This window comes from Diadema antillarum, unplaced genomic scaffold, assembly GCF_040938485.1.
Source record: "Diadema antillarum isolate AM-2024a unplaced genomic scaffold, OU_Dant_1.0 seq00000961_RagTag, whole genome shotgun sequence".
Classification (NCBI taxonomy): Eukaryota; Metazoa; Echinodermata; class Echinoidea; order Diadematoida; family Diadematidae; genus Diadema; species Diadema antillarum.
In genome coordinates, this window is record NW_027271808.1 from 250622 (window position 1) to 278621 (window position 28000).

The 28000-nt window shown below is 39.6% G+C and overlaps 1 protein-coding gene across 1 annotated transcript; it reads right to left on the bottom strand.

Moving 5' to 3' along the window:
- Positions 1-70: 70 nt before the first annotated feature.
- On the bottom strand, positions 71-27991 carry LOC139741878 (uncharacterized). Its single transcript, XM_071652452.1, has 19 exons — positions 27096-27991; positions 18742-18772; positions 14643-14759; positions 13884-14013; positions 13485-13550; positions 12981-13046; positions 12192-12333; positions 11417-11456; positions 10758-10831; positions 10139-10212; positions 9297-9407; positions 8835-8881; positions 8032-8236; positions 7287-7348; positions 5614-5700; positions 4749-4860; positions 3833-4030; positions 3024-3077; positions 71-1917 (listed from the first exon to the last, which is right to left on the bottom strand). The coding sequence occupies exons 1-19, from the start codon at positions 27430-27432 to the stop codon at positions 1585-1587; spliced, it is 2286 nt and encodes a 761-aa protein (XP_071508553.1). The 5' UTR covers positions 27433-27991; the 3' UTR covers positions 71-1584.
- Positions 27992-28000: the final 9 nt, after the last annotated feature.

Below are 28000 nucleotides of genomic sequence, written 5' to 3' on the forward strand. Positions count from 1 at the left end.
CACACCCAAATGAACCAGTACATTTTGCAAACGTCCCTCGCAGTAAAAGAAACAATAATTACAGTTTTGAGTTATGGGTTATTATTTCACAATAACAAACAAAATCTGCTTATAATACAGGCGTTGAATAAGATAACAAACAAATCGCATTTCATGTTTAAATTACCTTCGACACTGCCTGTAAATATTCAAAATTATCTGTTTTCAATTTGCCCATCACCCGCGCAAGATTAAATACACGACATTTGGGATTTTAGGGTATAGAAGTCTTACAGTGATAGATAGCTGCTTCAGAAGTAACGTGTTTTCGTTACGGCAAGATATGCTCCTTGCGATACAAATATTATTATATCATGTAATCATATAGATGTAAATTGGCGTAGTTAGGTATTTATACGAATATTACAGATTTTGCAAGAACATGGTGATGAAAATTTAGGCACGTTACGATTCATTTCAGTAATTCCTTGAATACAGGACGTATAGCAATAATTCTTATTTACAATCAATCATGAAGTAACTTGCTAGCATTCCACCAGCCTGCTAACTCCATGCCTTCCATCAATTAGATCCCAGAATTCCACTTCTCACAAACATGAAATAATTGTATATAAAAAGTAGTATCAACTTGCAGCCTTGTTTCATTCAACGTCGAAATGTATAAATATCAAATGCTTAACTAGCTGATGTGTGAATCCTGCGTCATGATGTGAATATGTGATATTTTCTTTTATCTGATGAACGAATTCGCTTCTTCAGCATTTCATCTTCGTTTTCCCCTTTTCTCTGATGAACACAATCATGATTATCATGCATGCATTACAATGTACTATACGAATGTGAATATAAAAGTGGCAGTACGACAAGGGGCTTTTAACATCGACTACCAGCCGAAGATAATCAGTATTCAATAATACCTAAGTACCTCTTTCAGCTGAAATAAAATAGTACAAAGCACATAATAATAAAAAAGACATAGAGAAATCTACACAACAGTGGAGGACGCAAGATTCTTGGAATGTCTACTGTTAAGCAGAAGTCAAATTTACAAAGATACAAGTTATATCGATAAAAATTTGTCGATATGGGTGAGAACGGTAGCAGACACAGCTACAAAAAAAAAAAAAAAAAAAAAATCAACCTTGTCGCAGTGAGTTTTAAAACCACTATGAACACTGCTTTGGACCACCTCTCAGCTAGTACCCGAAACCAAAGCGATGCAATGACATTTGCGAGTACAATTTCACTTGAAACTCAACAGCTTGTCTTTGACCGATGATTATACTTGCGCTCTATTCCTCAGGTCAATTTACCTGAATAGTGAACTCCATGGATCGTCTTTCAGACGCATACTGTAGTACATCTCTGCATTAGTACAGAACAGAATTAATATCACTCTGGCAGACACACACACACATACACACACACACACACACACACACACACACACACACACACTTTTTTTTTGTTTTTCAACGATGTTTATTCTGTTCCATTCAAAGTAATAGAAAAAAAAAAACACACACACACATACATACGCACACGCACACGCACAAATATAACCAACACGAAGACGTGGTCACTTTACATAATAGAGCAAAACCTGTTCGACCTCTGCCCTTTCCCTGACTTGCGGCCTCTGTTCTTTAGCGAGAACCGCCGCGACAGACTTCGTTTGGTGTAACGTTTGGGCTTGAAGGGCGCCCTCCTCAGGTTGGCTCTGGGATCGGCGGTGGCGGAGCCATTTCCCGCTGCCCCGGGTGCCCCATCGGTGTCGTTGGTGCCCGGGATGGGATCGGACGGGTCTGCCTCTGGGTACCGTATATGGTAGGCTGCTTCGAAGGGCCTCATGAACCAAATCAAGTTTTCGTCTCCAATACATTCGCCGACGGGATCCTCCAAGATGTCCTTGGGAAACTGGGGAACATGCGAGAAAATGATGGATTTGTAATAATAAGCAACGAATGAAATGAAGTTCATTATCTTCTTTGCGTAAATTACCCTCTTGTAAGTACATGTAACTACTTAATGCCCACAACATGGTACTTTGTATGTGTGTACGGATCCCCCAAACTGACATGTCGCATTGAAAAATTTAACATCCATCGTACAATACGGAGTCCTTGCGCATACATAAAAAATGAACACGCTAAAAGTGAGGCAGATTTTTCCCAAAGGACATACATTGTACTTGATACATAATGTAATTCTTTTAAAGAGTCATCAAAGCGGGTAACAGTGATAATAATAATCAATTCCTCAGGTGCCCAATTGGTGCCCCAATGAAATCATATATAACCCGCCACCTGTACTGAAAAAATCTCTGTAACAGGAGGGTAAAGAGTAGCTCATCGAGTAAGCCCTAGTCGGCCCGAATTCACGAAGGTGGTATAAATGAAACCATGGTTTAAACCATGGACAAAAACCATGGAGCGCCGAGTGTCGCACGAAATATTTCATTACGAAATTGGTCACTTCGTCGATAAAATGACCGTTTCGTTAACGAAATTATCATTTTGTGGACGAAATGTTCATTTAGTTACAAAATGCGTTCATTTCGTCGACAAACTGACCGTTTCGTTAACGAAATTATCATTTTGTAGACGAAATGTTCATTTAGTTACAAAATGCGGTCATTTCGTTGCAAAATAATCATTTCATGGACGAAATGACTGATTTCGTAACGAAATATTCCATGCGACACTTGGCGCTCCATGGTTTCATTTGTATCACCTTCGTGAATTCGGGCTTGTCACGATCGCTTGCACTTCCCTGAGCAAATTAATCATAATTTGCCCATATCTGCCGCTGTGCAATGCGGGTCTGTAATCGGTAGTTCTGTCAAGAAACTTAGCCGTCATGAGAGTTGTATTTGTTACAGAAATGCACATGAGATATATGAATACATAAATGTTTAATACATGAAATATATGAATATATAAATGCTTAACATATGAAATATATGAATATATAAATGTTTAGTATATGAAATATATGAATATATCATGAAAATAGTCTGTTACCTGGAACTGGTGTCCAGCCTCCGTCATCAGTCGCTCTCCTTCCGACAGATATTGCTGCATGCGAAAAGGGAAGAATAAAAATAAAAGTCATCAGATTAGGAAACCATTCAGGCCGCCCTCTCTACACCGACGAGATATTTTGAAGTTACAGCAGCTGGGGAACAAAACATAACGCAGCAGCCGAGATGGCAGGAAAAGAGCAAGTGTGCAAGTTATCTTCTGGGAGGGTTGCTAAGTGGCCCTCAATACTTCGCGAAGGTCGTTGAGGGTATTTACCTTTAACCATGTAAAAATTTCTCATCATCTGTAGTGAAGGCAAGTTTGGGCTGTGTTCTGTAAAATCTGGACAGTGTGGCATTTCATATGAATTGTTTGCTATTTATGCTTATAATGTTAGTCTGTTCTTTATTCCAATGTCTGGATTTTTATCATCCTACTCTATAATTTGTATGTTTGAAGTATATTAATGACCATTTTTTTGCATGGTTTTGCTAAATGCAGTCACGTGGCTTGAACAAGACTAGTTTGCCGTATTGAAATTAACACATAGCAAATTTAAACCAGGGATTGTTTACTTCTTCACGTATTGTTATGTTTCGCAACGTGGGGGAAGTGCTGTTGGGCTACAATACAAAAAAAAAATCGATACTGTTGACAACTTTGCGTTATGGATATGAGTGAGAAAGAAAGAGAGAGAGGGAGAGGGAGAGGGAGAGAAGGGAGGAGTGATAGACTGAAGGTAGGGAAGGTGATGCATGAAGAGATGAAGTGAATGGAGGAAACGCAAACCACAGAACTTCCTCACTCACCCTCCACTTCTCTCCGTCCGGTCTTTCCGATGCCGCCCTGTTCTTGGCGCTGATGTAAGGGCTGGGCGGGGCGTTAAACTTGCCCTGGATGAAGGTGGCTTTGAGGAGACTGTCCTCCGCCGAGGCTTTCTCCGGAACGGTGTCATCTTTGACCGTCCCGACGTACTGCCATTCCGATGTGTGTGGGTCCACCTTGTACTGAAAGATGATTCAACAATATTACTACTTGTTCATGCTCTATATTTGTCTCATATTATGACATACTAGTAATCGTTATTTCGTTTTTAAATGTCGTGCACTCGTATATGTCGTTGCAACCAAACATTTTCAAAATTGGATTTTACCAACCGTTAATGATCTATTTAAAAAAAGGGACAAATTAATGCAACATGGTAAAATGTGAAACATGTCACGAAAATGTCGATATGCTACGAATTAGTTGTATTCAGTTGTATATACAAAACAATACGAGCAGTGGTAAAAGGGACTTGGTAGGGCGTGCACAGCTTTGGGTTGTCTTTGGAGTTAAACAGCACATAGTATGCGTTTTCCCTTAATCTATTATAACAGATTAAATTATAGCGCTAATGCCGAAAAACTGCCATTCGGTATGTCACCAAATGGCAAAAGGAGAAATAAGCCCGTTACATGACCGGCGCCACGTTTTCAAAGGTGTGTGTGTGGGGGGGGGGGGGGGGGGGGGGGAGCCCACTCGGCCCTGCGTTATCCATTATGGCATTGACGGATGGTACTGCACATTACTGCACAATGTAATCATAAAAGTCTCAGACACTATTGCATTGAAGAAAAAATGTCAAGTATTATTTTTGAATACATACATATATATATATATTTTAAATCGTGGTTATCTGTCACAGGTTTTACCAAGGAGAATATGACGAAGTAAGCCCCTTACCTGTGACAGCATTTTCCAGCCGTTCTGGCCGATTGCGTCAACGGCTTCGAGAACATAGTCGATGACAGCATCAGAAAAGAAGAATGGCAGGTTCAATCTTACAAACCCAGGTCTGCATGAACACAAGGTGGACAAGATGACTTGAAAAATAGCCTATACAACATCAAAAATTCTTAGAATTTGAGCAACGAGTACTAGCATATTTTTTTTTCTTTTTCAATAAAGAAGTTCTTTTCATATACAAACATTCAGGTACAATAATTAAAAATCATTCTACATGATACATAGAAAATGTGTGATTTGACGGATCGCTATACGAACAGTTTAAATAATGTGTATTAGATTCAAGCTAATATAGGATACAAAACCTGCGGTTTTTGCTGACATATATCCATCTACATGTATCTTCTGTGACGGCTTTATTTATAGCTTTTATTGTAGTGTGATTACAGCTTTTGATTTGACATTTCACGTAGACATGATGGCGCAGGAATACAGGCCCAAACTGTAGCTCTCCGACCTATACACAGTGAATCCTGAGAGCTCTCGAAGTGGCAAACACGACGGCCATTTTGTTGTGACGGACGTCCGAGGCGGGTCACTGTCCAGATTTTGTATGTACGTATTGCATGTATACTGCAAAAATTGTCATGGGGTCTTTGCCAAGATCTGATAGCATATCAAACACGCGCAATAATGGCATTGTGATATCGGACATGTCAACCGTATAAGTATGATAGATACGTGGCATCTTCACATGATACCTACACGGTGCACACACAACAATTTTGTCATGAATAAGACATAGTGCGCATCGAGGTGAAAAGATAGGACAGGGCAAATCAAAATAGATTATTTTACTTACTTCATGATTTCCAGTGGACCCTTCGTTTTCTTTAACTTCTTGTACTCGGCGTGACTTGTACCATTCTTCTTCTTCTTCAACTCGTCACTGACGGGGATGAAAAAAATATCAATGTAAATAGTTTGTTTTTTTTTTAATAAAGCGCCAAAGAATTTTATTCATGAAACTTCATTGATCAAACCGTCAATCTATCCACCTACGTGCTTAAAGATAATATAAAGTTTTGGTACCTCAAAAGTTTCCCTGAGTTTCCTTGTCTTAGTTTGTGTTTCAGGTTAAAGTACCTTTCATATAACTAACCCTGTGAGACTTCTCGCCCCAAAGTGCTCTCATGTCTTAGTAATCATGCAATAATGGTTTCATACCAGAGCAGAGCGGGCTCTGAAAAATTCGAACGAGCCGTTAGTTTGATTCGACGCGGTACCGCGACAATCAATATACACGTATTGTACGAAACCATTATTGCGTGATTACTAAGACATGAGAGCACTTTGGGGCGAGTAAGTCTCACAGTGTTAGTTATATGAAAGGTACTTTAACCTGAAACACAAACTAAGACAAGGAAACTCAGGGAAACTTTTAGGTACCAAAACTTTATATTATCTTTAACCGACGATAAACCTAAAGCTCTAGTTACTTCTATAGCCAATGTATCGGTTTATCTCTCATTTACTTACAGGTCACAAAAGGTGGCTACTCATGAAGGGTGATTGTGAGACTAATACAATGGAAAAAAGAAACGCAACTAAACATGGTACAGAAAACAATATTTCGTCTTGATTTAAGAAATCACAAATTTTGTTAGAAAGCTGTATCAGTCTGTACCTGAACACAACGCAATTTTCTACTGATTTTTTATTTTGTGTGTGTGTGTGTGTGTGTGTGCGTGTGTGTGTGTGTGTGTGTGTGTGTGTGTGTGTGTGTGTCAACGTTACGGTAGTGTTTTTATGAATGATTAACCACTGGCATTCAATTTGATATGAAAGGGTGTAATTCCTCAATATTGATATTTTTAACATAGATTTTAATTGCACGTTTCTTCGTTTAAAAAAAAAATAAATGTAACCTGGACCCAAGGCAAACTCACAAGTTTGATGTCACTTAACGTTAGGAAAGATCAGGTGTACACTTTAGAGGTGAATTTACCCCCAAAATATGCAGGTCAATACAGCGAATGCAGAAAAAAAGTAGTTCAACATAGTTCAAAATTTGAGGAAAATCGGAAAATTCGTTAATAAGTTGTAAATGGATAAACAATGATACCGATATACAAAGAAAATATCCATAGAGATAATTCCGCAAATTTGATTTTATTTTTCTTGATGAATTGTATACATTTTCTCGACCATCTACTGACTTTTGCTACAGGTAATATAATTTCAGCCGCCTTTATAAGGTGTTCTTTCATTGTGCTGAAACATGATATCAATATGAGGAATTCTCTTTAGAAATCGTTCCGCTACTGTGCCCGCACGAACTGATGTAGCCTTTCTTAATCACGCAAAGGTGGAACATGGATTTAACCAAAACTTCAAAGATTCTTACAATTTGAACAGATGTGCTCTACTTCTATCTTTGCATTCAATGAAACCAAATAATTATCATATCTGGAGCAATTTCCCTTCGAGAGATCACAAAGACGGGGGCACGTTACTCGTGTCTTCTTTCCTTACCTCTCATCCTTGAGGAAGAAGACGAATCTCTCTGCCAGATCCTCGTCAATCCCAAGGAGGTCCTGCAAGCAGGAGAGGACGGAATTCATTCGTTATTAAACCTTTCATTGCCACAGGCAGGACGACCATCTGCAACAGCATCAGCGTTATGAGTCGGCCGCCCCTAAAGGTTTAATGTCTTTGCTTTCTCTCTCTCCTTCACACACCCATAAACACATATTAACCCATTTCTTCCATGTCAATATACATTGTACGTTTTAATAACACTGTCACAAAACTGTCATTGACTTAAGTTAGATATTACAGTATTAAGGTAACTACACTTGAATTCCATTTACCAATATCACCATTACTTTTTTTTTTCGTCATCACATCGCAGAAGCAATAATACCAAGAGATTCATGGATGTATTAATATTTCTTGAAAATCTGCTTTACTATTACAATCATCGCAGTCAATGCACACTTTGGAAAGATATATCTATCCCATTAGTCTTTCTGTCATCATCGAATCTGCCTGAACCAAAGTCGTCAATATCATCAGTAAACATTACATATTTTTTTTTAAATACAGTTCCACTTTACTCTAGCAGCTGCTGCTGTTATTATTGTTGTTGCTGTTGTCGTCGTCATTGTTGTTGTTTCGAATTTGCCTTGGTGATCTTACAGTTGGTTTTCAGTGTATTTTTTTTTTACATCAAATCCTCAAATGAAATAGCTCCATACAGATACAAAAGAGGTATTACCTGAGCGTACGGCCCCGCGCATGCGCATCCTCCCCTAGCCTGGATGCCGTAGAGGTCGTTGAGGAGGACGGCAACGAAGTTGTGATGCAGCATCTTGCCCGTCTTCGGATGGACTACCATGAAGGAGAAGATGGGGAGGCGGTTGGCCCGAGTACTGCCCAGAAAGATGAGGTTCGGGTTCTTCTTCCACTTGATGAAGGCAAGCCTTATTTGTTTGTTTTGTTAGATGGGGGCAGAGATGAGAGGAAGTCGTCACAAATTGGGAGACGTGTGCTTATTTCGCCGAGGTCTCGTCGGAGGGGGTACAGTTGTACCTCACAAGCATTCTGACTCTTGATCAATCTCTTGACTAACAGTTTATGAGTCTCACAGGTCAAATGTAACACACTCAAATTCGAGTTTATAAAAGCCAGTTAAGCTTGAATGACTACAACTCATCTATCATAATCATAGTAAACTTAATGTGATACAGTTTAGTAAACTCATAAGTAAACTTTAACCGTTATGCGTCAGTTCACTTCCTTCCGTTCCCTTTCGAAAATTTTACTGACAGTGACTTTTCGAATGAAACAATAAAAATGAAAATAAAAGTTCCCAGAGCGAAAGTGTGATATTTTACACGGTCAACATGTTTCATAATGAACATAACTACAGGCATTGCATACACAACATGTACGTGCATTAATAAGAGTGTTTAAGTTATGTTCACAAGATAACAACATGCTCTGTATAGTGTTCACACTTGTCTGCGTTTTTTTCTTCTTTCTCTCATAGTTTTGCATTGTGCTTTTCAAGAGACTTACTTCGTGAGTTCCTCTTCTCTTGCTTCGATGTAGTCTGTTCCGATGGACTGCAATGAAACACATTAAAAAGGAAACATTTTACTTCGCTGAATTCAGCACAACAAACATTACACGCAATACAGTGAATGTGAAAAATCATGTTATAAGCAGCAGTATTCCACGGACATCATTATTCATTCGTTCATCTGGCGTATAGATCAAATTGCTACCAATCAACGCAATCGAAGACAAATCGTGGCAGGCATTTTGATTGCCATTCATTTTTTTTTTCTCTTGGAACAAACAAGATAGAGAAAAGATTGGAAACTGAAGAGACTGGGCGCTTCTTGCTGTAAGAGGGCATTTTATATGAGCAAGTCTCGGGAAGCACGTTTTGTTTAGGTGAGACGAACACCTAACGCAGAATTACCATTATCGTAGACATTTCTATTTATACATCAATTTATTACTCTGTTTCTCTACCTCTTTGAGTCGGAAGGTGAGACCAGCTCGGATGGACTCGACGATAGCGGGCGTCCCACCCTCCTCGCGCTCTTCGATGTTCCCCACATAGTGGTGTGTTTCCCTCGTTACCTGGTAAAAATGAAGATAGAGCTATGCGTTAAGCAAGGAGAACAAAGAGATACAGCGAAGAAACCACAAATACAGGTACGTCCCCCCCCCCCCCCCCCCTGCACCAATATGGCCAACATCCATTGAAAACAACTGTTTGGTGGGTTTCTCTATCCTTCAATTGAAAAAAAAAAGAATTATGCTCTATTGTCGGATTCATAGAAGTCATACAGTTGCATATTTCAGATGTCTCTTAAGACGTCGTACGATAACGTACACAAATCACTTATAGAACTGCTGAAAGATATTTTTTCCTCCTACGGTCTGCAACTATTCATTTCCAACAATTTCCACTTTCGAACATTGCTACTACAAAACCAGGACTACAAAACAACAATACATGTACCATGAACATAATACCGTATACCATTAAAAACAAGAATTATAAAAAAAGAAGAAAAAGAAAAAGAAAAAAGAAAACAAGAATTTTCTTGACTTCAGTATTAGTGTTAAGCAGTGTAAATCTTCCGGTATAACTTGCACGTTTACGCTTCTGCAATACTCCTTGCCCTTCCACACACACAACTCGAATTCAGAATAAAACATGTCTTGGAACCAGAAAACACAGGAAATGCGCCTGTTCTCTGCTTAAATACATTTATATTACGCTACAGGAAATCATCAATGATCAATTAGGCCATGCGACCTTCCTCATCGTTAAGACACTAGATGTTTGCCTGTCACACACTTACATACAAGACGGTTCCACCTCCTACGGAGTGAGGGACAGCGTTGACAAACAACTTCTTCTTGGCAATCAAAATACCTGCGTAGAAAGCCCAGTACATCAGTCTCATTAACGTGTAAAATGTTACATAGTCTAAAACATGGAGTTTACCTTGATACATATTATGTGATCATAATACATGTATGGCAGATATCATGCTTTGCTTTGCGAGGAAGATTATTCATAAGAACTTAATAGAATTAACAAATATCTGCTATAATCAAATTTCATACTCTATACATACATTTGCAATAGTAAACCTGACAAATCAGCCCTGTGTAAAATGTACACTCTAGCAAGAAACTTTGAGAACATAAAACTTATGAACAATAATGGAAAAATAACATAGCTGCTCTGTGTCGTTATGTTTCTTCAATATCCACACCCAAATTTTTTCACATGTCATACGAAGTTGTTTTGAACAGAATAAACGGCTTTAACATATATATTGCATGAAAAAAAATAGAAAAAAATCAATAAAAATAAGATAAAAGACGAACATTAGGTTAGCATACTAAAAAAAAAAGGACTTCGAATATTTCTGCTCTACACCAGTCTTTCAAGACATAATGGTCGCAACTTACCGGGTGTTCCAACGCCACCAACAAACTTGTGAGGAGACAAATATACGGCATCCTTGCTGTAGTCTACGCTGGGACTGAGGAAGAATTAATAATGCTCATTTTTCAATAACTATTTGGCATCTTATGTATTGATAAATATCAATCGACCCTTTCTACTCTATGACATAGATAGTCCTATATTAGCTATATAGAATAGCTCTCGACGTCTGATCGGAAGCATCCATGCATGCACACAATGTTTTATGCCAGACTGATTTAATGTTGTTGTTTAAAAGGTGGAAACTCATACTGACCCAACTTTGTCGAATAATGAATCTCTACATAATCCCAAACCTTTGTATGATGTGGAATCCTGGGATATTGAGGGCATGGAAAAGTGATTCATAAGCGAAAATTCTTGCGGGATATTACATTATCCTGCATGCATATTGTTCGAGAGAAGACGGACAGTTGGTAGGCGTGTGACTTCTCGATATGCTTTAGTCCATGACTTTAAAACTGTCATTTGTTAATTTCATTTACCCAAATTCATTTTGATAACATCCTTCATATAGGCGCAATATCGCTTACATTAAATTTGCGTTGACGGAGCAAAGTTTGTGGTTTTTCTAATAACTCAATAATAAAAGAATTGCTCTGCGTTAAAAGAAAATACTCACTCATCTGAGGCCGGATTCATGTCGATTGCAAGATACGGTCCTGTAGAAGATAAAAAATTGAAACTTCAACTTTGATACAATATCAAAAGATTCTAGACAATGAATATTGCCTCGTTATTAAAGAGGAAAATGTATCTGCCTATAGTCTCTTCTTTTCTGTTCTACTTCCTTCTCCACTTCCTTCCTCTTTAGTCATCCTCCTCCCTTCTCCGTCGAATTTCATCCTTTCTTTCTTCCTTGTCACCTTCTTTATTCTCTCTGTTTTTCTTCCTATTCCATTTTTTACAGTACTTCACGGAAAAAGATTCTGTTAATGATACAATCCTACTCAGTATCCTTGGAATAGGCATTGAACGTGCTCTGATTAAAGTTCACGTTTTCATTTTTCTCGTATCTCCATTGTGTTTGTGTGTGTGCGTGTGAGTGCACGTGTTTGTTTGTTTCTTGTTTGCGTGCATGAGTTTTATGGTGAACACAATAGCAAACAAATTCTAATAAATAATATCATAAAAAGTGTGTGTGTGTGTGTGTGTGTGTCCGTGTGTTTATGTCTGTTATCATCGATATTGAAGAGAGACTATTTCAGTATTTATATTGAACATTGATGTTTTTCTTTTCTAATCGTATTTGTATTGCCTATTTTCATATTACGTGTATATCCAGAATGAGTTATTCCATGCATGATTTGAATGAAATCAATGAAGATCAAGGGGAAAAAAAAAACAGAAAAAAAAATATGTGTCTGCGTCTCTCTGTGTGTGAGTGTTATTCTTACCCGCAGTAGCGTAGTCCCAGAAGGAGAGGGCACCATATTTGTGCAACAGCGCCGCCACGGCGTGGGTGTCGGAGATGATCCCAGTGACGTTCGACGCAGCCGAGAAGCAACCGATCATGAATTTGCCCTTCTTCTGGTATTTCTGAGAAAGTGATAAAAAACAAACAAACAACAAACCGTGAGCTGTCACTGAACTGGCTTCTGTTATGGGTGAATTCAGGATTTCCGACGAATGCTGATAATCAGACGACGGATATCCTGTTATCTTCTCTAGCTCCCCGCAGTAGAAGTTCACAAAGGACTGTTTTGGGGTTTTACTTTACTCAGAAGTTCCAGCACCACCATTCCGCGAATACGACAATGTTAGATCCATATGCACTCTCGTGAATATCATGATGTATAACGGTTACACTTGAGTACAAAAAAAAAAAAAAATCCATGAACGCATACCGCTCTCACGAAATTACGGTACATGCATTACACAATACGCACATGCACATTTTATGTTTTTGTTTTTCATTTCGTCGCATAATATACATTCGCCTAAAACATAATAATGTGCAAACAGACACAAACACCCACACACACATATAAATAGCGCCACGAACCACACACAAACATAAAAACCCTCAACACCCGTGGACAATAAACGAAAACCCTCTTCCGCCTGGTAAGCACATAACTAAGGAGAAACGAAGAAAAAAAAAGAGGAAAAGGAAGGAATTTCAACACTCTGCACATTTTTATGTGACCACAGAGCAATCGTCGCGACGGCTCAAAGTGCCTCACCTCCAAAATCTCCTCCATGGCAACCATGTCGATCAGACCTCTGCTGTTGTCACGGATACGAACCACCTGCAAATAAACAGAGAGCAAGATACACATGAAAACAACATCAGCTGCAGATGATATTGTGCCTCCCCTTCACGGTTTTATACATACAGTGCACTCCCGTTACACGGTTACAACAAAATTCCGGTTAAAACGAAGTAATAATTCAGGCCACACCATTATCCGCGCTATGCTTTGTTATTGTTTATTTGTTCGGCTACAACGAAATTTCTATATAACAAAAGAAAACTGCCGGTCCCGAGGACTTCGTTATAACGGAAGTCCACTGTAATAGTAATAATGATGACTGGTCTGTGTGTATTCAGCGAAATACAATACAGTTTGAAAACTCAGTAGTTGGTTTCGGCAGCTTATGATAAACGTTAGTTCTAAAACCATTATACAGCCCATACAGATCCTTCGTTATTATTCGTCATTGGGGCCCACGTGATTCTTATTTACCTTTGCTCCAGTTTCCTTCCATGGGAGAAGATTGGAATGATGCTCATACGGGCCAACGAGTACCACCTGTGAGATAAAGAGACGAATAGAGAGAGATAGGAAGAGAGTAAGAGAAAAATAAAGTTCTCACGCTATCTACCTGTTGTTTAAAGCATTTAAGAATACGTAGTGTTACGGTAAGGTAGAGCAGACTATACCAGTGACCCTTATTCGTTGATTACTGGTACATTAAGGAGAGTCAAGAGTTAAAGAATGTTGGTTGGTTGGTTGGTTGTTTGGTTGTTGTTGTTATCATTGCTTTTGTTTGTTTGGGTTTTTGTTTGTTTGTTTGTTTGTTTGTTTGTTTGTTTGTTTGTTTGTTTGTTTGTTTGTTTTGTTTTGTTTTAGCAAGCGACATACCGTTTTCTTGGCTCGGGCGCCCTTGAGCATGAGCGCGGAGACGAGTTTGTTGACGGCACCCGTCGTCCCGCTCCCGGTGAAGATGAGGGCGTCCTCCTCGGTGGCGTTCACGCACTTCTTGATGATGTCTCTAACGGGATGTATCGTAAGACAAGGAGTAAACAGACACACAGACAGACACTGTTAGTTTTCACACTTACAGGTGTTTGAAAGTAAGACAGGTTTAATGTTACAGTATGGTAGTTATATCCTTGAAAGATTACTGTGGTGGCGGCAGTAGACGGTCAATGACCGTTAAATTCTATCACGTACTTATGCAGGACACACGTAAAGCTCGTGGAGATCATAGTCGACGTGCGGAAGTTCCGGCAGAAATCTTCGCCTTCGTGTTGGTTTCCGAACACGAAAATTAAAGTAAAATTTACACCACAAGACGTATGTAGGAAAAGAAAAAAATGACTTCAAAAATGTCTGATTTATCTCCTCGTAATCTCTGAGTTCAAGGATGCAGTGATCCCTTGATTTGGAACAAAGGGGATTAGAGTTAAATATATTGCGCATCCAAGGAGTTATCCCTCACTGCTTAAATGCGAAATAATAATGGGAGGGTTACTTTGTTTTCATCAACCTACATGAAATCAAATTTGTACGCTATGTTTTGACCCGACACCTTCAAAATGTGCCAATTATTTGCCGAAGGCCTTGGACCTTGGATCCTTTGATATGAATAGGATATGTTGTTCTAATCCCTCAGCTTACCTAGCCTCCTTCCGGAATTTGGTTGTTTGCCGGGCCATGAGTCCTGTGGTGGTGTGGGTGTTAGCGTACAGTGGTTGTACGTGCTCCGTGATGTAATCTTCGATGAATTTGACAGCTCTAGAAGAGAGAGAGAGAAAAAAAAGAGGTTTGATATGTAAAGAAAAGACAATTATGCCAGTTGATCTTTATAAAGTTGCTATCAATTCACCTTTTCACATCTATTGACCGATTCGGGTTTAGAAGTAAAGATTCGACGTTGCCAAATGCACCTTTTTTTTTTACATTGCAGTAGAGTTAGGAGATGGCATTGGCATCTTGTATGGTGTCATGTCTGTAATCAACAATACGGGTATCATATTGACAATCTTGCGAGATCTGGTTTAAAAGAGCAGTGAGTTATGCAGATTCGATCAGGAACGATCGATTTGGCTGCCTTAAAAACAAATCGCTGTACATTTTGATCTATCGTCTCACTGCAGCCTGATGTACATCCTCTCTCGGTGGAATTAAATGGACAGTATATAACATCGATTATCCGCGCGAAGAAATTATTTCTGCAGAACGTTTGAGTATCACCTCTAAGAATGACTGTAACTCTGACCATTTGAAGAACGGTGCAAGGAACAGCCAACATGAATGTAAGATGACACGTGCAGAATTCACACAAATATGTCACATACACGCCTCCTACATCATGATACAAATATTTTTTTAAAAATGATATTTATTCACTTCAAATCAATTGATACAATATACATCAGTGCTCTTTGGTATTACTGTACAAACCTAAAGGATTTATTCTTTTCAAGATAACTGAAATAATTATACATTTTCAAGTTCCAATATGACAAATAAAGTGGCAATAGTACAGCAATGACCGAGGAAAAAAAAGGAAGTACATTATATCTAAATAAAACCCATCCCCATCTAATATCACTACCCTTCCTAACCACTTATTATACTACTTTACTATCACTACCCCCCTCCCCCACCAAAAAAAAAAAAAAAATACAAGTCTGTCGTGTAAGCGGACACACACACACACACACACACACACATGTACATCAGCTCACAACGATGTGACGCCAATGATTGAAGCGCCCGTTGTGATGAGCCATCGTCAGTAAATGAGGCGATAAGTTTGATGCGATGAGTATCGCGCCAGACATTGTCAATGATGCGGAAGTCGCGTCTTCCGACTCTTCACTTTCTCTTACACATTCATGTCCTCATTGCCCAGTTTTTGGAAGAACGACGCTGCTAGACATTATGGCGACTGCCCGATTGCCCGGGTCCACTATGGTTAATGTTGGGCCACAAGACTCCCCAAAATGCTGTCTTTTGGTGGCACGACAGGACAGCTAAGGTTAAAGATAATTTTCAGTATTTCATTTTATTTCGAGCCACCAAAAGTGGCTCAAACGAGCCACCAAGGAACAAGGTTAGTGTCCAGCCCTGCATCTGGACTTTGGAGGTCTTTTTAAAAGCCCTCTTTATACCTCAACCAAAACACCGCGAATTACTTCGAGTGTCTGTATATTAGGACGCGTTGAATTATGGCTAATATTTGGGGCAGATTAATGCAACGAATCAAAATTTCGTACCTCAGAAACGTTGCGGAAACATTAATATGTTTGGAGATTATCAAGGTAGACTTTTCTATTCCGTTGATTGCATAGTACTATATTACACAGTGTAAAGTGCAACAATTAAACAAAGTCAAATGATATCATGTCTGCACTGTGATATGATGAATTTGCTTTACGATGTGTCAAAAGAAAACGCTTGCTTCACAATGATATGTCAAAAAGAATTATTTGATTCACAATATGACAAAAAACATTTGCTTTACAGTGTGTTTAAAAATAGACTGTGCATTTTGTCTCTGTGAGTGCATTTTTGTTGTTGTTTTTTAACACTTCAGGCTCGCTTTCGACTCTTATCCATCTCCTTCCCGTATGTGGGAGAAAGAAGAAACATAGTAATTCTTACTTTAGAGCGGTATCCCACAGCAACGACACGTGAGGGTCACGACGTGCTCAGCTGGGGAGGGGAAGGGGCAATGCTTTGAACTACCTTGCTCCAAAAACAGCTTAGAGAAGCTCAGGCTACATAGAAATGACATTTAATCAAGTTTGAAGCGGCCTTTACGAGAACAGCTCGTGCCAAATGTCTTGTAGCACGGATATAGGGATTGTAATCCCCGTAGCTTGGGGATTTAAGGCCAGACTGCATGGTGGTAACGGAAACGACATGCCTGATCCCGTAACATCCAACGAAATTCCGGCGCTGTTCCGGCCTTTTCAGTTTGTTCTTCTGGGTGGAACTTCGAGAGAAATTCCGAGTTCGCAGCTAAGACATTGCTTTATTTCCCCTGATCATTTGCGCTTCCTAATCCTCTTACGGTTTTGTCAACACGAGATCAAATACATCTCTTAGACGTCAGACAAATACCGACCCGAACTAGTCGTTGTCCGGTTTGTAAGAAAATACTCCATGGTGTCTCGGCCAGTTTGCATCCAAATTTAGCCACCTGTACTGTTTAGGCCTATACGGTCACATCCAAAAGATTCTGCCAGTCACTGCGAGTTGGAGTTATCGATAATCTTGATGAGTCATTGAGCATTGCCAAGACGATGCTATCAAACTTCTTCGAACACAAATATTTTGAGAGCTAATGGGCGACTCCACGAATAACGGAGCTGTTTCTTGTGATTACTCAGATATATCATTATCTAGACTATGTCAGATTGACTACTCATCACTGTCATTGTGATGTGACGAGACACTTCATACTACAACTCATTCACATTTTTCATCCTCACTTTTTTTTTAAAGAAATAAGGTATAACAACACTGAAGAGGCTACCCTGGGTAAATAAGACCTTATCATTATTACTTTCACCATCATCATTACTATTAAAAAAAAAACTTAACTGATTCAGCATTGGTCAATAAAATGTTCTGAAATTACCCATAGTTTATAACAAGGTTACTGGGAAACCCCTCTTTGGTCAGTTCTGGGCAAAAGCGGAAGGTATGTTTGTGATAAGCTACACTCAAGGCAGGGTTACCAACGGCTATGGTGTGACGTAACCTATCAAGATAAGCATGTCATTAATGTTCCTTTAGACGCTGAAGGTCGGGCTGACCTGGTGAAGGGATCATAATAATAGGGAGAAGTCATCGTATCCCTAGCATGGTTACAAATGGTCAGTCGTATTATTACTTGTACCAGTGCTATGTTGTGTACTACTATAAGCAGTTTTCGGCAGTTTTTTTTTTTGCTACTATTAATGTGAATGGATTTCAAGCTCGAGGGCAAGACCCTCCACAAGATATGAGTAGTGGATTTTTCTTCGTGCAGAATATTCTGCAGGCAGCAGATGTCAGACATATATACTTTATAAGTTTTCTGTATTCTTGCCCTTTCTTATCAACCTTCACTGCCTACACTTCTTTCGTTTTATGATGCTCCCTCTACTTTGAAAAAAAAAAGGAAGAGGCTTTCATTCTATATGATGGAAAAGAAGTTGATACTGAATGTTTTCACACGATTACTTGTGGTATAGTCTCCAAGAAAAATATGCAAATTCCAGGAGGTGATGGCATCGTGGCCTTGTCCAATAGTCCTGATCTCGTCTGAACAGTGGTCTGAATTGAACTCATCAATTCAAATTTACTTCAATTGAGAGTTTGTTTTCACTATATAATCTACTAACATTTACGCCCCGGTTGAAAAGTTTACGATCGGACTTTTGGTAAACAAGTTTTTTGTTTGTCATGCTATCTTATACAAGAATTTTGTCTGCATGATGGCAAATTCAGCTGTCGCAAATCAAGCGAGCCTCAATCAGCTCTAAACTTTGTGACAAATTGCAAATTTCGAATCTTTTAACTTATTTCTTTTGTTATATTTTACATGTTTTTTTTCTGCTGGTTGATTTGGCTGGCAGGGATTGAAAACTTATTTTTCTTATGAATTCTCGTCCCTATACACTGATGGTCCCACTTACAATCCTTATGATTATTAATTATGATCATAATATTATACTATATCATACTAACAAATACTAAACCTCTTTGAAGACATACGTACCTTCCCGATGCTGTGTAATCGCAATAGACAACTGCAGAAAAGGAGAAAAAGAGAAGATTTGGAATCATTATCAAGATTATGACGCGGTCACAAGGGAAAAACATCGTGTCACATACAAAATATTATCAACTGCATGCGCGATTTCTGACGTGAAAGTCTGTCAAATCACGTCGAATCACAGCCTTGACGACGTAAAATTTACTTCGGAAGAAATCTTTTGAAATATAGAAAGCATTATCAAAACATTGAAAAGGCAATGATAATGAAGTGTTTATAGTCATGTCCAACATCATCATGTGGTATTTACAAAGGAAAAGTCTCTTATCCTCTCCTTGTGGTTGCATTGTGCTGGAATTTTTGTTTCTTTATTTCTCGTCCCAGACGCTTGATGACTACACATTTTCACATTCAAACGGAGGTCTGCTCTAGATGTGTAAGATTACCATGTCATCCGGTCTGTTATATAGAGCCACCTACATGTTGATGTTTTTATGCTGAGGTAACGCCGATAGAATTAGTGAAGTCATATAAATTGACTTCATGTCGCGAAATTATTGTCTAAAGAATTATTAGAGCATGAGAACACTTTTTCAATGTTTATTTTCTATCACTTCTCCCATTAGCACTTTATGCGCACCCACCTACGCAAACGGAGTTATTGCAGGATTGTTTATGTCATTTGTTACATATTGTGGATGACGTGCGGAAAATTGAAAAAAAAAATGAAAGCACATCCACAAAACCCATATGAACACAAAGATGAGAGCTACCTTATTTCAAAGTCACATCCCCATGCAATATTTTAAAGGACAAGTTCACCTTCATAAACATAAGGATTGAGAGAATGTAGCAATATTAGTAGAACACATCATTGAAAGTTTGAGGAAAATCAGACAATCCGTTCAAAAGTTATGAATTTTTGAAGTTTTTGTGCAGTACCCGCTGGATGAGAAGACTACTGCAGTGTATGAATAACTTAGATGTCACATGCGTACAACAATATAAGGAAAATATAAAGAGAATTTCACAAAATTCCATCTTTTGAAAAAAGTACACATTCCCCTGACTCGTTACCGACAAATGTTATGGGTAATATTATTCCCCCTGCCTTTAGAAAGAGGCAAGTCAAGTGCTCTTTTATTATGCGAAAAAAGTGAAAATATGTTGAATTTTCTTTTACATTTTCTTTATACTGTTGTACGCATATGACTCACAAGCTGTAGTAGTCTCCTCATCCAGCGGTTCCAACACAAAAATTTAAAAAATTCATAACTTCTGCATCGATTGTCCAATTTTCCTCAAACTTTCACTGATGTGTTCTACTAATATTGTTGCATTTTCTCAATCCGTATGTTTATGAAGGTGAACTTGTCCTTTAAATATGCCTCTATGACGTCAGTATATACCCTGAGTAAAGCGTCATTAGTTTTCATAATTATGATACCACCACGCCGAATATTCAACAATAAGTATGTACTCGCAGACGCACAAACATAATTACATTTTGTGGAACCAAGGAGCTGCTGCTAGGACCTTATGCTGAGTAGTAGCTCCTTGGTGAAACCAGGGAGGTGACCTCCCTGGTGAAACAAGGCCTCTCCATACACGTGAAGCCTCCATGCTCTCTGTGACTATACACGTCAACTTATTCAGTGTGTACAGCACGCTCATTGTGCTTGACAAATGGCGCTGCTGTTGTTATTGTTGTTCGAGTACGTGGATTGTATTAATTATAAATCACTATGCCGAATGAATTATACATAAACCATTAATGGTTTGTTTTGGAACATGTACTGTGCTGAAAAGTTGTTGGTAATTGTTTCGCAGGCAGAATGCGTACATGAAAATTCAAATTTTACGAGCATGTGATGGAAAATGTAAACATATACACGCGGATGCTTCTATGCTAAGCTTTTGTAAGTGAGGAACAGAAAAGAAAAGAAACGAAACGAAACGATAAGCAATGACAAGAAAAAAAAAAAAGAGACTCGCTTCATGAGAGATGTTTAGATCCCGTTCTATAAACCATAACGCCTACGGTGGAGGTGGAGGTGGGTTGGAATGTCTTGTGTAGAGCACCAAACGTAAGTGCAGGTTAATTGACACGCTGTCTTTTGAAGAGAAACAATGATTTGTTTCACACGAGATGTTGATAGCAAAAAGGCAACTGATAATCATCCGCTCATGTGGAATCAAGCAGAAGCTTTTCAGAAAATATTTCAAGAGGCATCTTGGTGAGTTCCAGTCTGTTGAATAATGTCAATATAATGAGAACAACAAAATGGAAGGCCACCTGCAATACAGCTTCACATATTCCGACATCACACCAACTTTGATCAACACATCCCATATTTACTCGTGATGGGAGGGAAAGATAGGAAACAATAACATTGCAAGATTGATGCATTTCTGCCAAGACAACAGACCGGAACTGATTCCCTGTAAAATACATAAACATGCATTTTTATTTTTCCATTTCCCCACATCATTACACACAAAGCAGTGTCATGCAGTGCAAAATGTGGGAAATGCTGACAATTATCCTGCTATAAACTGTTAATATCTTGCAGTACATTGGGATGGAAGAAAGTTTGGAAATCAATTGGATGTAGAATTTTTGTTTCGTTGACTTATCTATTTTCAGTTTATCTGTTTTGTTATATGTTTTCGAAACTGAGGGAGGTGGATTCGAAAGTATGATATATATCACTACTAAATACAACTAAATCTGATATTAATTGTTTGTGAATTCCCTATTGTAAGTCAGGACAGTATTATTCTGTTGCTATTTTCCAAATGGTGTAAGATCCCCATAAGAAATAATCATTAAATACCACTAAGGGTATACCACTATTGTACAGTTGTACTTGGTACCATATCCCCTGGTGACGCCATAAGGGTATGTTAAACAGATTGTATAACGTCATTTAAGGGGGTATAACACGCAAGCCTATACACACGTCATCCATGACGACTTTCAGGGTCCATTAACATCCTGAGGTGCTTGGACACGGCTCGGGAGTATATTTGCCTGTAGAGCAAACACTGTATTAGGACATAGGTCCTATACAGTTGGGCATTACACCGCTTACACTATGGTGCTCAGCTCACTGTGTGCAGACTGAGTACGACCCGATAATTCAGAAACTCTGCCTGAGAAAGGATTGTAGCCCACCCCGAGTCACTGTATCATCTCGTCCTGTCCTCGATGTGCAATGCACCCTATCCTCGATGTGCAATGCACCCATCATAGCGACCAGCTTGTCTTCATCTAAACTGTTAAGATATTGCCATGGGAAGACTTTGATGATCTATAAGAACGCTGTAAGTTCTTGACCTCGGTATGTCCATCCAGTTTAGTTGTGAAGATCTGTGTGTTGATCCCTGCGATGTAAGCTCCATATCACGTGCTTCACTGAAGATGCAGATGCTGCCCTGGCTTGAAAGAGATCGAGGGTATAAGATCTAGAACAATTTCAGCAGGAGGCTACTCTGAATCATCGCTTGCTGGCAGAGAGTTGTAACCTGATCATGCAGGTGCAGGTGATATTACCATGGAGCTACCAAAAAGATGGAGTAACAACGAAGGCCACCAATATTACGTAACCCAACTACGAGCGGTCAGTTCTGACAGACTTCAAAGCACCGCACTCGCTGGGACGGCTTAACTCGTCCCGCAGGGGATACTTTGGCAAACGATGCTCCGAGCCGCAAAAATGACGTCATACTCACCAACATTGCACATACAATATAGTGCTGTATCGAGTCGAAAACTCGACTTGCAACAACATATGGCTGCGCAAAACTTTGCTGAAGACCACGCGCATGCGCATAATATCCACAGGCAAAACAGAGGAGATACCGAGTGCAGTGCACTTTGAACGAACTGAATCGGCCCATGAACAGCGAAGGTACTGTACAGTGTATTGTCGTCATGCTTTGTGACTTGTAAAGTACATACCCTAAGAATAAAATTCTTAATAAAAATCCCTCACATTTCTCCACATATTTCAATATCTGTCCGTAAAGCTGACATTTGAAACTACAATCTTACGTAAGTGTTGACTGCGTACAATTGCGTACATTTTATCTATACCGTTGTGAAGCCAGCTGTTATTTGTCTTTGTGTTTGTTCGGGACAGCATGACGGCCATTGTTGATCGTGTCGAGAGTGCAGTGTTTGTTTACATGCCGGTCGTATCATATCGTGATTTACATACTAAACGACGGTATGACATGTTAAACAATTTGTTACACTGCAGATTCACTATTTGTAGCTATAATTAATTCAGAATCATGTTAAATCGAATATGCTCGAAGTCGACGGGGCAGTTGCAGTTTGTGTAGTCCCATGCATTGACGTTCCATGGTGGAACCATGGAGCTAGGTAACTCCATGGTAAGAACCAGTTTGCGAACGCGCTGCGGATGACGTCATTGTGCGTACGCACTGTCTCATCTGTCATCGCTCTCGCTCACGGGGGCTTAGCGAGGATTATTTTTTACGAGTCGGCTTCGAGCATCACTTCAAAAGGACCCCAACCGTTGTTACTCCATCTTTTTGGTAGCTCCATGATATTACCTTAGCCAGTGTACCCTGATTCAGCACGTCGGAAGCACACCGGATGGCGGCCATGTTGGAAACAAGCAATATTGGACCAAAAACTAGAGGAGTTCTACATATTCAGTGGAAGGATGTGAGATACCTAAAGAGGTCATTAAAAAAATACCCCCAATTGCCTGATTTGACCCAAACTTGACTTTGAAAGAGACCTTAACAGGTGATCTTCGCCTTGAATTGTGAAAATGATATCACGATCACATTCTCCAGCACCAAAACCCCTCCTCAGAAGAAACACTTTTCTCATACGATCTTTCGCTTTTGTATTTGCAATTGACCTTTAACTTGGACGGCGTTCATATTGGATTTAACCAATAAATGGCCGCCCCAAGAGACACCAGTATTGGCACCCGAGCAAAAATCGAAAAAGTACTGTATGATACAAGTGACTTGTGGGCCAAGTCTGGTGTTTTTGGACGAATTTGAACCAACCAACCTATATTATGACCTTCGGCCCCCGACTAATACCAAGATGATACCTATATAATAGTATTCTACAACGAGAAAGAATTACAAATCTATGATATACACCACGACATTTCACATCCGTATGCATCGAGGATAACCGGAAGAGATCCTTGTGTCCTCGGAAGTGATTAACCCCTGTCTGCATAATTAAAACACTGTTCTATAACCGGGAGTCATTTCAAAACCGCAACGGGTATTACCGTCAGACCATGGATTTTAGCTCCATGGTCAGTCAGATACGATCATTTACAATTTTAGCGTTCTGAAATCAAACTGTTACAATGTTACGCAGTTATAAGGTTAGGAGTTACTACAGTGTAATTTGTGGCCTGGAGGTAATAGGCATATTTTGTGTAATACCAAAAGATAACAAAGAAAACGTGGAAACATCAGTGTTGGAATTGGACCTCCCTAATTGGACAAGGTATACGACGTACAGCGGATATGATCAAGGATGTAATCAACTTGTAAACGATATAACGGTCTCATGTTAGCTAATTTCTGTATACCAGAAGAGGTCGGCGGCTATAAGAGGTGGCAAAAAAACTAACACTCCTATATGCGCTCTTGACTCTATACACTCATACATCATGTATCTTGATATATTAGACAATCATTATCCATGAATCTGTTTAACATCTATGGTAAATTAAACTTTGATGATATCCTCCAAGAACAGGCGTTGTAGGCATGCAGTGGTAAAGTACCATCAACCGGGCACCATCCTACCCACACTCTATACCAGCTATCCGACCGAAATGGCCCATGAAGTATAGGCAGAGCAAAGAGACTCTAATCTATTAAAGTCTATAAAACATCTCTCAGGCAGTGTCAGATGAGCACTGGATACGACACGCTTGGCAGCCTCTTTTGACTCAAGTTCGTCGTTTTTTAATGGGATCGTGCATTGACTGCATACCGTCGAAGCTTACTATCAATATTGTAAGCTACTTTGTGAGAACCGCAGCGACGCTACTGGTTAAAAGGGATACGCCTGAAAGAAAGCTGATTACAACCTGGCTTCGTATGCAGTATCACCCAAAACCCAAGCAGGCTGACGAGTTTGCACTGTACTTGCTCGATTATCGTCCGTCCACGGCGCTACAACACTCGTCTTGTATAATAAGGTGCTATATAGTATATACACCCTGATTTTGTGATCAGACCGATAGAAGACCATTCAACACTGTCACCACAATTAACTAGCACTGCAAAATAACTTAGTTGTACTCAGTTAATAATCATCAAAAATTGGACGTCTTGAAGTTCTTTCCTCATCGCTTTTTTGCGAGTAAGCTTCTCTTCTATTTTGTACAGCAAAAAATAAAGACGAATCCTTCGTCACTTTGAGTCGATGAATTAAAAAAGAACAGTAAAATTGGTGTATGCCTACTCACAATCGGAAGAACAATCTTTTATGTCACGCCGTGATGTAATACGATCTGTGCATACATGCCATATACTAGTAATAGAAAAAAAAATGATACAATAGAGCTCACGTACCTATATTCAGCTTATGTGGCATGGCTTGTTTACAGGTTCAGGCTGGTATTGTCCCCCCCCCCCCCCCACTTTTGTCGTATTATGGATAACCACCATCCACGAATACCGTAGATTGCAGATGAACTGTATTCATCTTTACTGGATACGAAACGGGAAGGAAAATGGCTTGCTCTCCTGTGACATCAGGCATCGTGTTCTGTTTGCATCGACTGGTTTTCTTTTACATTCGCTTTTTAAGTTTACGTGTTTTAGTTGTTGGTGATATGACCATGTTAAGCATAAAATGTCTCGAATCGAACCTTGATTTCACTGAATATTGTAGAGTCCATCCTATCAAAACAAAAGGGGATGGAGTAAACAGAAAGTTTTCAACACCTCCGACTTATTTTGCGCCACTTACGGACATCATTGACAGACAGCTACATCAGAATTGACAGCAGCCGAACACTTCAGGTCAAAGGTCATATGATTGATGATCTTTGATGACCGACCTTTTACGGAGCGATCCACCTCTGCTACCAGTCTACTATATTCTTACATATCGTATCATCGCCGTCAAATTACGAAAAACCACCACAACAAAATCCAAACATCATGGAGAGGCAAACTCGCATATTTGTTCTCTTTCTGTCGGAATCAAACAAACCCACTAATAAATACACAGATTCTGGCTTGGATGTCGTAAATACCTGTGAAATCTTGTAACAATAACGTCTCAACGATTCGCTGAACATTGATAAGGCAAGTTACGCGATGCCATGCCTTTCGTTTGGTGATGCATCTGTACTGATAGCAATATCCGTCTATAAAACGTGGGATCCGTGTTTACAATGGGAGACGGGGAGAAAACATGACGTCACACTGTCTACACGCGTGGGTCCTTTGTCGGCCCTTGTGAAAGAATTTAGGGAGCAATACCTATTTGACGTGGCTATTGAATTGCCGACTTCTGGGTATACGTTTTTTTGGACTGAGCTGAGGGCAAACTTCAACACAAGAAACGATTTACTTGATGACGTGATATGGTTTCATGTTCTCGAATTGAATGCATGCTAACTCTCATCAATCCGACGGCATTGTACTTTAGCTACTTAAAAGTAGAATAGAAAGACTATCTAACAATTACTTATTTGTTGTCGAACGAGATATCATATCACAGATAATCGATTTGATAGTTGTAGCAGCAGTACAAATAAGTAACAGTAATTGACAATGATCTAATTTTAGTAGGCACACTATATTGAAGATAAAGCAATGGAATTAATAAATACATAAATAACGATGATAATACCGGTAATGATGATTGTAACAACAAGAACATAAGTAATAGCAGATCAAATGGAAATGATAAAAAAAGCAGCTTGGAATATGCACAAAGTAATATGTAGGGCCTACATGTTGACGGATGAAATAAGCATCTCCATAAGAAAAATATGTGTGGTGGAGTCAGTCTCCTATTGACCGAAAGATCGATCTGTTTCGACGTATCTGGTCGTTGGGGAAATGTTCCCGAGGAGATTGCGCCTGGCTTCACAGATCCCCTCCTATCCGGAGGAGAGTGATGACGTCCAAAATATATAAAAATGAAATGAATAAAAGACTCTTCCATAAAGACGGATCTTTCTGTCTAAGTCTCCCAGTGACTCCTTGTAGAATACATGAAAATAAAAGGCGCCACCGATACACCCTTAATAATTCAGCTATATTATTTGTTACTCTTTCTAGCTGTGAGGTTGTTATATGACTTATGAAAGATTATTTACCCTGCCTCTTGCCATAGTGACTTGCAAAGACCGTATCTTTGCCAACAACGTTGTCTTCCACGTGCTTGGCTATGGCGGCTTGTTCGTCGAACTCGCTCTCGCTGGCCGTGTCGCCTTCTTGGCTTCCCTCGCTAATTGCGTCCGAAATCTGCGACGACAGCTGCCTTTTCGCACTTTTCTCGCTCGTCGAATTCATGCGAACTGAGCGGCGCATGGACCCAATCACATACCGCTCAGCGGCGTCGAAGTTCTCGGCCGACGGAATAACTTCGTCGGTCTCCGCGAACGTGATGCGCACGTCCTCCTCTCTGTTCATCGCGTCAGTTACGGGAGGCATCGCTGCAGCAGACGACCTCTCTCTCTCTGATTAGCCTCGGATGGAGCAGCAGCCACTACGTACGTATGATGACGTCGAGAGAAGCCAGCAAAAACTCGCTCGCTTGTCGTCAAGTCAGATCTAGATGTATATCAAGCCAAATGAATAACAGTTGAACTAATTACAATCCTACGGTGGTGCATCCACATGAAGTAGAATTGAATGTCAGTAAAGAATCTCATAAAATCTATTCCAGGGTTAATTGTGTCACCGCTCAACTGTAACTCAGCATTGGTCTCGGTGGTCACGGCGTTCGTTGTAATACCAACGAGCCCACCAGTACTGCACTGAGCCTACCAAAAGTTTTGCTCACTTTATAAACAGAACAGACTGGTGCGGTGCAGCAAGAGGAGTTCACCCGTGCGTAATACGTAGTCTTCTGTTTCAGCCTTTATTTTGTGTTAAGCGCACGCCGTTTTGAACAATTTTGCTTTACTCTACTCATTCGCATTTGCCCTTCCTTTGTCACTGAACATGGTTTGGATATTATTCACGCCGTTAAGTACGAAACTATTGACTCATGATGCAC